Consider the following 11983-nt stretch of genomic DNA (forward strand, 5'->3'; position numbering starts at 1 on the left):
TAAATTTTTAAATAAAACACCCTGTAACTCAGTAAGTAGCTACATTTTATTTAAGAGATTTTAGTTAAATCTTAATATTTTTAGGTCTAGAATCTACAACTCAGAGATTGATTCTTAATAAAATTTAACCCTAAAAGGGCCCGTAGTAATATAACTCCAAGGAAAAAGAAGAAGAAGAAAAAACGACAAAAAAATTTTGTTAATTAGTAAAAAATTCCCAGGAAACCAATTATCGAAACGGCATTTCAAAATACTTAATCCCCGCGACGTTATTAAAAAAACAAATTATAAACAAATTTGAATAATTTTCAAATGCCATTTTAGGGGAGCCATATAAAAATAAAAATAATGAGATCATAAGCAGGTGAATATTTCTTTGGCAACAACCGCGTTTTTGCAATTGAAAAAATAGTAACATTTAATAAACAAATTCAATATCTCAAAAAATATTAAATATTTTTCAACCAATTTTTTTTTTGCTTAATACTGGTAACATAGCGCAACCTAGTCTGTAAAATAAGATATTTTATAGTGCTTATTTAAAACGCTAAAAATAATTTTTTGCAAATTTGTTTTTAAAGTTTTATATACAATTATTTTAATAAATAGGGGGTCAAATTTAATTTAGTAAGTCTTATGTGAAATATTTACCCTTCAACTTTGCAGAAAAAAATCCCATAGACCTTCATTAATAAATGAATTACCTCAGCAGCAAAAAAAGTAGTTTTTTTGCAAACATGACCCCTTTTTAATTATTTAAACAATGATCCCCTTGTATGATTTGGATACTTTCTTGAAAATATCTTTTGTACCCACCTAAACTTTGATATAAAATTTGTTTTAACCTGTACGAATTTACATTTTGACTTTTTTTTATTTTATTAGGCTATTATTGCTACCTGCATTATGCTATGTCAGCTTACTCTACCTACCTTCCTGTATAATTCGTTTCTGACCTGATTGAACATTCTGCATTCAAATACACGGTGCTTGGCCATGTCAGCCACTCCAAAGTCTGTGTTGTCTCCACCCGCTACCTTCCCAATCCTCTCTAGGTAGGCCCTCAAGGAGCCGACAACTGGGTGAATTCATATCTTACATAACCTTTAAAATGTATCACCAAATCAGCAATTTTTTTCCTAATAACAGAAAATTTAAAGAAAATGTTAATTTGTTGTTGGAAAACGACTAATAATATTAGTGTACTTTAGAAAGTTTTTATATTTTTGCATGTCTGACCATTTTCCATTTTTAGGAGTATCCAATGTTTCACCTAGTGAAAGTTATTGGAGCCAGTTGGACGCCCAAGGAGTTCGAAACGCTGTAAATATGGTAAACGGTATGTCAGTAAACGGCTTAGGGGAAGTCTCCATGGATACAACGCAAACATTATTAAATAACAATTTAATGGCAGCTAATAATCTCATTGCCTTAGTAGACTCTCAGCACATGGCTGGAGGTAAGTTCACTTACCAGTAGTAGAAAGGACCTATCTGTTTGTAAATATGTTTAACCTGATACTTGATGGCGAGTATTATTAGTTGGTGATTCCAATTTATAGAGGTTGCGGTTTTGTTTTACTTAATCAGTTTTGATAAGTAGCTTGGATAGAACACGGGTCGGCAACCTTTTCTTATTCCGCTGGTCATTATCAAACCGCTAAGGTTCTTAATTCCGTTTTCGAGAGGTTTGGTCCCAAAGACATTATAACTAGTATTTGGTCTTCCAAGTTTATCTACTAAAGTAGAAGCCACAGTTAGAATGCAGTGCAGGTAGCATAGGGCAATGTATTTCTTACCGGAGAACTACCGACGACGTTGCCGGTTTGCCCCGAGCGGTGCATTAGGACCGGATTTAAGAATCATAGCACTGGAGTATTCGCGCACACAATCATTGCCTACGGTTGTATACACACATCTATCACTGTGCCGACATGAGCGACATTCATGCTCGCCGTAAGACCCACACTGCGTTATTTTAACTCTGACTTTTAGTATAATACTATGGCTTGTTGACCAACTATAGTTGCAAATTATGCTTAAACACTCGAAAGTAAGGGGAAACCCGCTTGGAACAGAGAAGCAAGACCACCGAGGTAGTCCTGGGAAAATATCAGAATGGATATAGTCTATGTGGTGAGACCGCTCCCATCTGAAAAACATTTCTAATTCGGTTTCTCTGCGGATTCATATTCAAAAATGTCCCCTTTAAACAAATCTGAAGGGTTCCGGACGGAATTTTTGGGCAGAAATTGTTTATAATTTTTTTAAACAAATACATAAGATCGCCTTTTATTGCTCCAAAAAATATATTTTTAGATTTTTTGAGTCATTCTAAACAAGAAAGGTATCTTGTGATTTTTCTCAAAACTTGACAGTTTTCGAGTTATAGGCGATTTAAAGTCTAAAAAAATGCGAAAATACGCATTTTCGAGGCTTAAAAACTTATATTTAAATTAGTATTTTTAAGGGTGCCAATAACTTGATTAAAGTTTAAACATTCCTTTTCAAGATTCTGAAGAGTGATCGGGTCTAACTTCAATTTAGACCGTAGTTTTTTAATTGTTAATTATGCGTGTCCATCCGATTTTTTTGCCGGTGCGGCGCGCTCTATTTCAAAAATCTCCTATTTTCCCCCGAAAAATATTTTTTCTAGATTCTTTGGAACATTCTAAATAAAATAAGTTTCTTGACATTTTTCTCAAAAGTTACTAATTTTAAAGTGATTTAAAATGCGAAAATGTGTTTTTTATCATTTTTCGGATTTTAAATCGCTTATAACTTTAAAACTATTGACTTTTGAGAAAAATGTCAAGAAACTTATTTTATTTAGAATATTCTAAAGAATCTAGAAAAAATATTTTTCGGAGGAAAATAGATTTTTGAAAATAGTGCGCGCCTCACCGGCAAAAAACCGGATGGACACGCATAATTAACAATTAAAAAACTACGGTCTAAATTGAAGTTAGACCCGATCACTCTTCGGAATCTTGAAAAGGAATGCTTAAACTTGAATCCAAGTTATTGGCACCCTTAAAAATACTAATTTAAATATGAGTTTTCAAGCCTCGAAAATGCGTATTTTCGCATTTTTTAGATTTTAAATCGCCTATAACTCGAAAACTGTCTATTTTTGAGAAAAATCAAGATACCTTTCTTGTTTAGAATGACTTAAAAAACCTAAAAATATATTTTTTGGAGCAATAAAAGGTGATCTCATGTATTTGTTTAAAAAAATTGTTTAAACAATTTCTGCCCAAAAATTCTGTCCAGCACCCTTCAGATTTGTTTAAAGGGGACATTTTTGAATTTGAATCCGCAGAGAAACCGAATTAGAAATGTTTTTCAGACGGGAGCGGTCTCACCACATGGACTAATACTAGAAGTTAGGATGAAAAAATAAAGATATCTTGGACACATGCTCTACGACACATTGTTATAAACTGTTACAAGTTTCATGGAAGATAAGACATCCTTCCTGCGTTTATAGAAGAAGATGAAATGGCCAACCAGGCAGCAACAGCTAATTCTAATGCTAGTACATCAGTTAATTCATCGCAGCAGATATTAAAAATGCATTCATCGCGATAAGATTCAGATCCAAGCTAACTTTAGATCCAGTGAAGAAAAGCAAGACTTACTCGCACTCCCAGATGACTACTTACTGTCACATAGCATTCTGGCTAGTATTAAAGCCGCACCAAAGGTCACATATTATAAATTTTAAATCGCTTCTCCAGTTTCAACATTTGAACACAGGGCTTTTTGCTTGGGAAGTCCTCGCCCCTTTCGAATGTACATCAAATCATCAATCAGAAGTTTTTCTTCTATCTACGAAGCTCTCAACTCTTGACACCTATGTACCTCATATGGGGTTTTGTATTTTTTCATCTTCTTCGAGAATATTTAAATTTTTGTTGTTTTTTCTTTGATCTTGCAGTTGTTTTCGCCCATTTTACATTAAAATGTGAAAGCCTTCAATTATCCATGTCTGTCTGTCTGTACATAAACACAACTCCTTCGTTATTAGAACAGATAGAATGACAAATTAGTTGTCGAATGAGAGCTTATAAACGAACTATGGTATTCATTGTGGGAAATTTGATCTCGGGCTTCCGGTTCTAGAGTTGCAACCGGAAGTACTCTTTTAAAGTCGCTGAAATAGTACAAGCGATATATCATTCGACGCGCCTTAACAAGACGAGAACAAATATATAATTCCGGTTAAAAAGTTGTAAACAGTAAGTCAATAGAAACGTCATGTTTAAGCAAAAAACCTTTAAGTAAATAATTTTGACACATATCTAAATCTAAACGATTCCACTCCAACTCATATTCTAAATTGAATTTTCTTCATGAAACATATAGAACGCCTATAATATTCAAAAATATATAAATGATCTTTTGTTTAATTAAAAAAAATAAATGTTTGACTTCTATCACAATGTACACTTGATATCCTAATACTTATCAGATCTGATTTGGGTAGTCTAGTTGGTAAAACATTAGATTGGTAGAATAAAGTTGCAATTTTAAGAGTGAATACCATGTATCCATGTAAATTTTTGTTGTAGTAAATCCAAATTATAGCTTTAGGACTTTTTATCGATATTTAAGGACAGTTGTTACTTAAGTAGAAAACTACAGCAGTTAAATGAATCACGGAGATGTAATTATTGTTCCTTATTTATATTTCATCACAGTATTCTTGCATTAAAACAACAATTATGTTATTTCACTCGACAAGACCTATCAGCATATAATTACATGAGCGAAGTTCAAAATTGTTTTGGAAGAAGACGATACAAAATTTTAACACGATTTGATTTTCTTCGTAAAAAGTCTTTGCAATAATAAGAGCTCTGACAAATTTGGAAATATACTGTTGGGAGTGAATTGGTGCATGTATTGTGGTGTTCATACTAACTAACATCTTAAACAACATGGGAATCAGTTCATTATTTAGGTTTTATGTTTTTGTTTTAACTTAAGTCTAAACATTTTTGGGTTTGTTTTATTATGATAATAATTGAGTTTTATACGGGGTTTAAAGGTATGTTGTGCATGTAACATCAAACATATTGCATATTAATTTGTAAAGTACTATATTAATTCATGTATATGCATATGTTAACTTCGTTCAGAATTCCACAGTATAAGGAGAAAATTCATTAATCCCAGATACCTCATTATCATCAGTGGTACTGCAGCCCTAGTTGAGCCTCGAGCATCCCCAGTCTATTTCGGCATCCGTTTCCTCGTATCCTCGTTCACACCATCCCTCCATCACAATCTTGGTGTACCTCTATTATATTCCTATTTCCTACTGGTACCGCTAATAGGGTTCGTCTGGTCGGGTAATTTTCATTTGCTGTTGACACATGTAGAGCCCATCTAAGCCTTGACACATGTCCAGCCCATCTAAGCCTTGACACATATCCAGTAGGGTGGTGCGAAAAAAGTAAAGTTGATAATCCAGTATCGCTATTGGGACCGTGCAAGTTCGGCAAAGCGACCCCTATTTCTACGCTCTGTACTTTTATTCGCACTTTTAATTATATTGGCCAATTATATTAGTCCTGGTTACTGGATAATTGTCAAGGCCATAGTCCAAAAAAATAAGAAGAAGAAAAATAAGATTCAGGTTATGTTATGAAAACGTAAACAATTGTATGTAGTAAATAAAATTAGTTATTAAAATGCAGTACTGCAAGCAAAATACAATTAATTAAATTTACCTTTATATAATAATTGCATATTATATCAATATTGTGGAGCAATATATATTTTTTCTGCTTCAATGACAGAAGGTATGAAATATACGTCAATTTGACAATTTCAATTGACAATATGAATTATTTAAGATAGTTGCAATATTTCTCCGCGACTTGCGCACTGTCGTTTCTCGTTTCCCTTCCAAGTACTTGCACACCGCGAATAGTGCGGAAAAGTTGCGATTGGTAATTACAAGAAAAACAAAACAAAAATTATTCAAATCGGAATTTATCTTCCGATCCCGCAACGGCCCTAAATATTATCAAAAAATGAAATTTTACCTTTTTTCGGAAATTTTTATTTATTCTCCATGTATATTTTATTTATCGCTATAGTAAAATTTATTTACAGTTTGCATGGTTGAGTAATAAAAACAATAGTCTTACGCGCTTAACCAATATCTTCCGATCCCGCAAGGTCAATCAAAATCTATAAAAATTTAAAATTGTTGATGATTTTGATAAATTAAAAAACATTTATATATCTCATTTTTCTGTTACATTGTGAAGCTCTTCGCTTGTTTATATATTGTATAATAATATTTAAACGACCCAGAACTCACAACAAGGAGGTGGTTGCACTTTTTACTCCAACCACACCCTTCTCTCCATACAACCAATGAGTGTGTGGTTTTTACATTATTTACATAGTACATTTCTTTTTCATTTGTTTGTATCCAGCTTTTAAACGTCTACTTTGAATTTTGATTTGGTGGTAAAATCTGGCAGCATGGACCTTGATTTAAGTGTTGCCTTGATGAATCCATCTCTTGATTAGGTTCCACATACATTAGATGATACTTCCGTGACCAACTCTACGTACCGCTAGACAGCTTGCGTATGACAGGAATGGTTTTGTACATTCCAGTCTGGCGTGTTGCTTGATATAATGTAGGAACTTATATCTTCATTTGAAAAGCTTTGAAGAACTGGTGGAGAAGATAGTTTTGCAACATTCCAATCTAATATTTCAGTGTAGTCCTGTGCTTCAAAATTTAAAGTAAGAGGGATGAAATTTCTAATACGTTTGCCCTTGGCTTTAGTCTATCCGGCTTTTAACACTCTCCTTAGCCCTAGCTCTCTAATGTGTTTCCTTTCTCCCTACTACTTGAAATTTTGAAGCACGGGACTAAACTGAAATAATAGACTGGAATATAATGTTGCAAAACTATCTTTTCCACCACTTCTTCGAAGTGTCAAATGAAGATATAAGTTCTTACATTACATCGGGCGACATACCAGACTAGAATGTACAAAACTATCCCTGACATACGCAAGCTGATGAGAGGTGCCTAAAGTTGGTCACGGAAGCATCGTCTAATACAGGGGAGGCCAACCCCTCGATCGCGACCCCTAGGTCAGGCGATCGATGGCAAGAAAAAATTATCTACCTACCTATCTATTCCCGTCCTAAATATTACAAAAATTCCTAGTCAGTAGATCCCAGAGAATTAGAAAGGCAGACAGTAGATCTCGAGTCCGATTAAGTAGGTCACCCCTGGTCTAATGTATGTGGGCCCCAATCAAGAGATGGATTCATAAGGGCAACACTTAAATCAAGGTCCATGCTGCCAGATTCTACCACCAAATCACAATACAAAGTTGACGTTTAAAAGCTGGATACAAGCATGGAAAAGAAATTTACTATGTAAATAATGTAAAAATCACACTCATTGGTTGGTTGGAGAGAAGGGTGTGTGTGGAGCTAGAAGTGCAACCACCTCCGCGTTGTGAGTTCTGGGTTGTTTAAGTATTGTCATACAATATATAAACAAGCGAAAAACTTCACAATGTAGGAGAAAAATGAGATAACTAAATGTTTTTTAATTTATCAAAATCATCGAAAATTTCAAATATTTATAGATTTTGATTGACCTTGCGGGATCGGAAGATATTCGTTAGATGCGTAAAACTGTTGTTTTTATTACTTAACCATGCAAACTGTAAATAAATTTTACTATAGCGATAAATAAAACGTACATGGAGGATAAATAAAAATTTCCGAAGAAAAGGTAAAATTTCATTTTTTTCATAATATTTAGGCCCGTTGCGGGATCGGAAGATAAAGTCCGATTTTAATAATTTTTGTTTTGTTTTTCTTGTAATTACCAATCGCAAGTTTTCCGCACTATAGCGATACGGGATTATCAACTTGGCTTTTTTCGCACCACCCTAATATCCAGCCCATCTAAGCCTTCCTATTCTTACGAAAGATATTACATCTCTACTACAATTTACTATTTCATACTTCTCGTATAATTCGAAGTTATATCACCTTCTCCAAATAACATTCTCACATATTGCGCCCATTATTCTTCTTAGTATCTTCTTTTCGATATAAAAGACGATTTATGTTTGTTTTAGTCCATATTTCTGACCCATATGTCAGCACTAGTAGGATAAGTGTTCTATATACATATTGTTACTTTGGTTTTTTGCTTAAATTTCTGGTTTGAGCTGCTCGTTTAGGCCAAAATAACAAATAACATTTGTTCACTAGCAGTAGCAGTACTCTTCGTTTTATTTCTTCAGACGTGTCATTATCGCTTATTATGAGACAACCCTGATAGATAAACTTATTTACATCAAAATTAGAGTGATCTATGCTGAAGTTTTGTTCGGCGTTTCTAGATCTGTTTCTGTTATATGGAATCCATTTCTTTAAGTCTTCGTGTAGTGCTTGCGATCAAGTAGGTCATCAGCGTAAACCATAGTCTGAGTTGGCTTATTATAGATTGTTTCCCTAGTATATAACTCTGCATCTCTTATAGTCTTTTCTAAAGCTATATTAAAGAAAAGTCACGCCAGCACCTCTCCCTGTCATAACCCTGCATCTGTTTCAAAGGCTTGCGACAGATCAGCGTGTTGTATCTGAACTCTGCATATTACTTTACTCATAGTCGTTTCTACAAGTCTTATTGATTTATGGGGAAAGTTAAGTTTTTTAATATTCACCAAGGAGTTCTTCCAACTACGTACTTAAACGGCTGTACAGGATCACAGGATGAAGAGGGACAGTAGAACTACTCTCCGAAAAATTGGAAGTAAAATCTTTCAACGTGCATGGCGACCGCGCAAGGTTCCCAGTCGCTTGACCACCACTCTTGCATTGCTAGTCGCGTAGAAACGTACGGGTTTTAACAGGGAAACCCCGCATCCACCACTGGTGAATTACCAATTGCGTACTGCCGGTATTACTTCTTGAGATCAAAGTGCCCATATAGAAGAGGTTTTACTGTCCCTCTTTATACTGTGACAGGGTGTTGAAAAATATTTTGTATATTGTGTTCAGGAGAGTTTTATAGCCCTATAATTTTTACATTGCAACAAATCTTCCTTTTTGTGCAGTGGACATATCGTCATTATACTACGAAAACCAGGTAAATGTCAAAATACCGAAATTGAGAAAAAACGTTTTTAAAGTTTAGTGCTTTATTTTGAATTAAGCGGACCAGTTGTGTTTGATATTCGATATGCTAGTGAAAGATGCATATATCAGAAATAATATTCTATCATTAGTTTGAAAAAGTTAACGAGACCTAGCTGATTAAACCTAAATTTAAGATCCAGGTGCAATCACTTACCTGGTTTTACCTGTAAATCAAAATAAATCACACTGTATTAAAGACACTTATCACCTTTTTACTGAATATTGTAGATATACAGCAGTAGAAATATATTGTTGTCCCGATAATATAAATGTGCGCTTAGTTGGTTTTACATGCAACAGAATATTATTGTTTTATATATGATATATTGTTTTATATGAAAATGAAAAGTTGGTTAAGTGTAACTTATTTGTTTATTACAAAAATTATCTGCTGAATGGTAAGTCGTATCCTTTATTGAGTTTTACCTGTATGTAGAGCGTAAAAAGCTGAGAATTTTGGTATACTTAGCTCAATATTTTAAAATTTGTCATTTACCTGGTTTTCGCAGTATACCGACGATATTATTCCAGTGTACCATTCCAGATTTTGACTATTATGTTGTGAACTTGGTGCATTATGTGACATAATTTGTGACATTTTGACATTTATGTGACATAATTTGCGACATTTTAACAGATTTTAACATACTTAAATATTGAACAAAAGTGGGGAGAGACCGCAAACCTGTCTCAGTCCTTTGTTTATTTCTATTGTTATTATGTCTTTGCTATCGCGCCATATTTATTTAATATGAATCAATATCTCATTATTATCATTAATTTAGTGTAACATGTTCAAGATGAACCCAAGATATTTTTTATTTATATTATTTTCTTGCACACTCGGGAAGAGATTAGATCTAATCGAAGATCTTAGTCAGTTTTATATTGATCTTTAATGGTATTCTTAATTTTGTTTTAATTTTTGGAAATATACCATTTTAATTTTTAAACAAATAAATAGCTTTATGTGAAATGCTTGTTCAACACCATGTAAAAAGATACATAACCAGGTTTTAACAGAAATATTTTAAAAGTCTACTTTATTTATTTATGAATAAATGTTGCACATGTTTTTTATTCGAGATAATAGTAATGTATTAAAAAAGAAAGGAATACAGTAAATTTGATTTTGTACTGCATGATTTAGCTTTGAAATTTTTTAAATAATAATTTCATTAAAAATTGGAATGTTAGTTATTTCATTTTGTTTTTGGTTTTTGTAAAAACACATCGTAATAGAGTGGTTCAAAATAAATGGATATTCTTTTTCGTTTGCTCAATCATTGTTTTATTTCTTGTAATAAAAAAAATAAGATACTGAAAGTTTCAGCCCTTAAAAAGATGTTTTAACCTTCCGATGACCAACCTTTTTTTGTTACACGGATGACCAAGGGGGGGGGGGAATTACCCCAGGTCAAAAATGACAATTAACAAAAAAATGAAGTTTTTTTTTTAATTTTTTTTATGGCATGGACTTGATGTCATTCAGCTAGTCACAACATGAGTATTAGTGTCATGTGTAGTGTGTATGTTGAATAAGTGTCTTGTTACTTTGCAAAGTCAACGTCATTAGCGTAAAACTACTTGGAATTACACATAATAGACGCTATTTTACTTAACATCAACTTCAGAATATATTTTTTATTCCTAAAATATAGGGAATTTTTTTATTTCAAAATATGAGGATATCTAGAATGATATGAAAGTCAAATAAAAAAATAATGAGTTAAAAATTGAAAATACTTTTGAATTTATTAAAGAAAAACATACGCTGGGGTCACTTTTTCCCCCGCTTGGTCATCCGAAGGTTAAAGGTCGCTTAATAAGTTTTTTCTCCAAAAATTGCGTTACTTTTCATTTTCTTGGCTAAAAAAAAAAAAAATAAAAAAATTCATATTCCGCGATTTGAGTCGTTTCTTTTTGCCCCAAGCTTTTTCTCTTCGATAACATCACACTAAAAAAATAAATATTTAAAAGGGACTGAGAACACCTATCTGTATGTGGGAGCCCCTGTATCGATTTTTCGCTAATTTTAAAGTTTTTTTTTTAATTTCTCTAAATTCTTTGACATGCACAAAATATGAAAAAGAAAATTATATAGACTCTTAGAGGCTTTTATTCCGGCACCAATTGAAATATTTGACGTCTATATTCAAGATAACAGTACAAAAACCTTATTTTTAAAATAAATTTTTCTACAAAGTAACTAAAAATGTTGCATTGTGTATAATTTTCATAGAAAATAACTTACATTTTTAGCCTTGAAATCATATAATTCCGGTGTTTTGCGTTAATTTCAATTTACTAACGTTAAAATTACAGTTCTATTGATTTATGTACTTTCAATAAAAAATTATTACCCATTATTAACATGTATGAAATTTTTTTTTATTGATCAAAGTCCTGAAATTGCTAAAAAATGACAGATAAAATTTCATCAAATTTAAGGGACTCAATACGGGGTTAATATCCAATTCAATATATTTTTTCCATATTTTATGCATGCCAAAGAGTAAGTTTACCACAAGGGACTGTTTTCACCCCTAGTACTCACCTAGAACAATAGAAAAACCTTTAAAATTAGCGAAAAATTGATATAAAGAGACTCCCAAATAAATATAGGTGTTCCTCTCCTGGACCCATTTAAAGAGTTTTTTCATTTAGTTTAATGGTATTCAAAGAGACAAACCTTGGGAAAAATTAAAAGCACTTACGTACGCGGAATATTAATTATATATTTCTTTTAGTCAAGAAAACAAAAAATAACGCGATTTTTG

The 11983-nt window shown here is 32.7% G+C and overlaps 1 protein-coding gene across 2 annotated transcripts in view; it reads left to right on the forward strand.

Moving 5' to 3' along the window:
- Positions 1 to 11983, forward strand: part of LOC114332617 (histone-arginine methyltransferase CARMER) — a 56215-nt gene that overhangs the window by 26232 nt on the left and 18000 nt on the right. For both annotated transcript variants that reach the window (XM_028282448.2, XM_028282440.2), the window contains exon 3: positions 1256 to 1459. In XM_028282448.2, coding sequence (XP_028138249.1) covers positions 1256 to 1459 — 204 coding nt within the window. The remainder of the gene's footprint in view (positions 1 to 1255; positions 1460 to 11983) is intronic.

This window comes from Diabrotica virgifera, chromosome 5 (genome assembly GCF_917563875.1).
Source record: "Diabrotica virgifera virgifera chromosome 5, PGI_DIABVI_V3a".
In the NCBI taxonomy this organism is placed as follows: Eukaryota; Metazoa; Arthropoda; class Insecta; order Coleoptera; family Chrysomelidae; genus Diabrotica; species Diabrotica virgifera.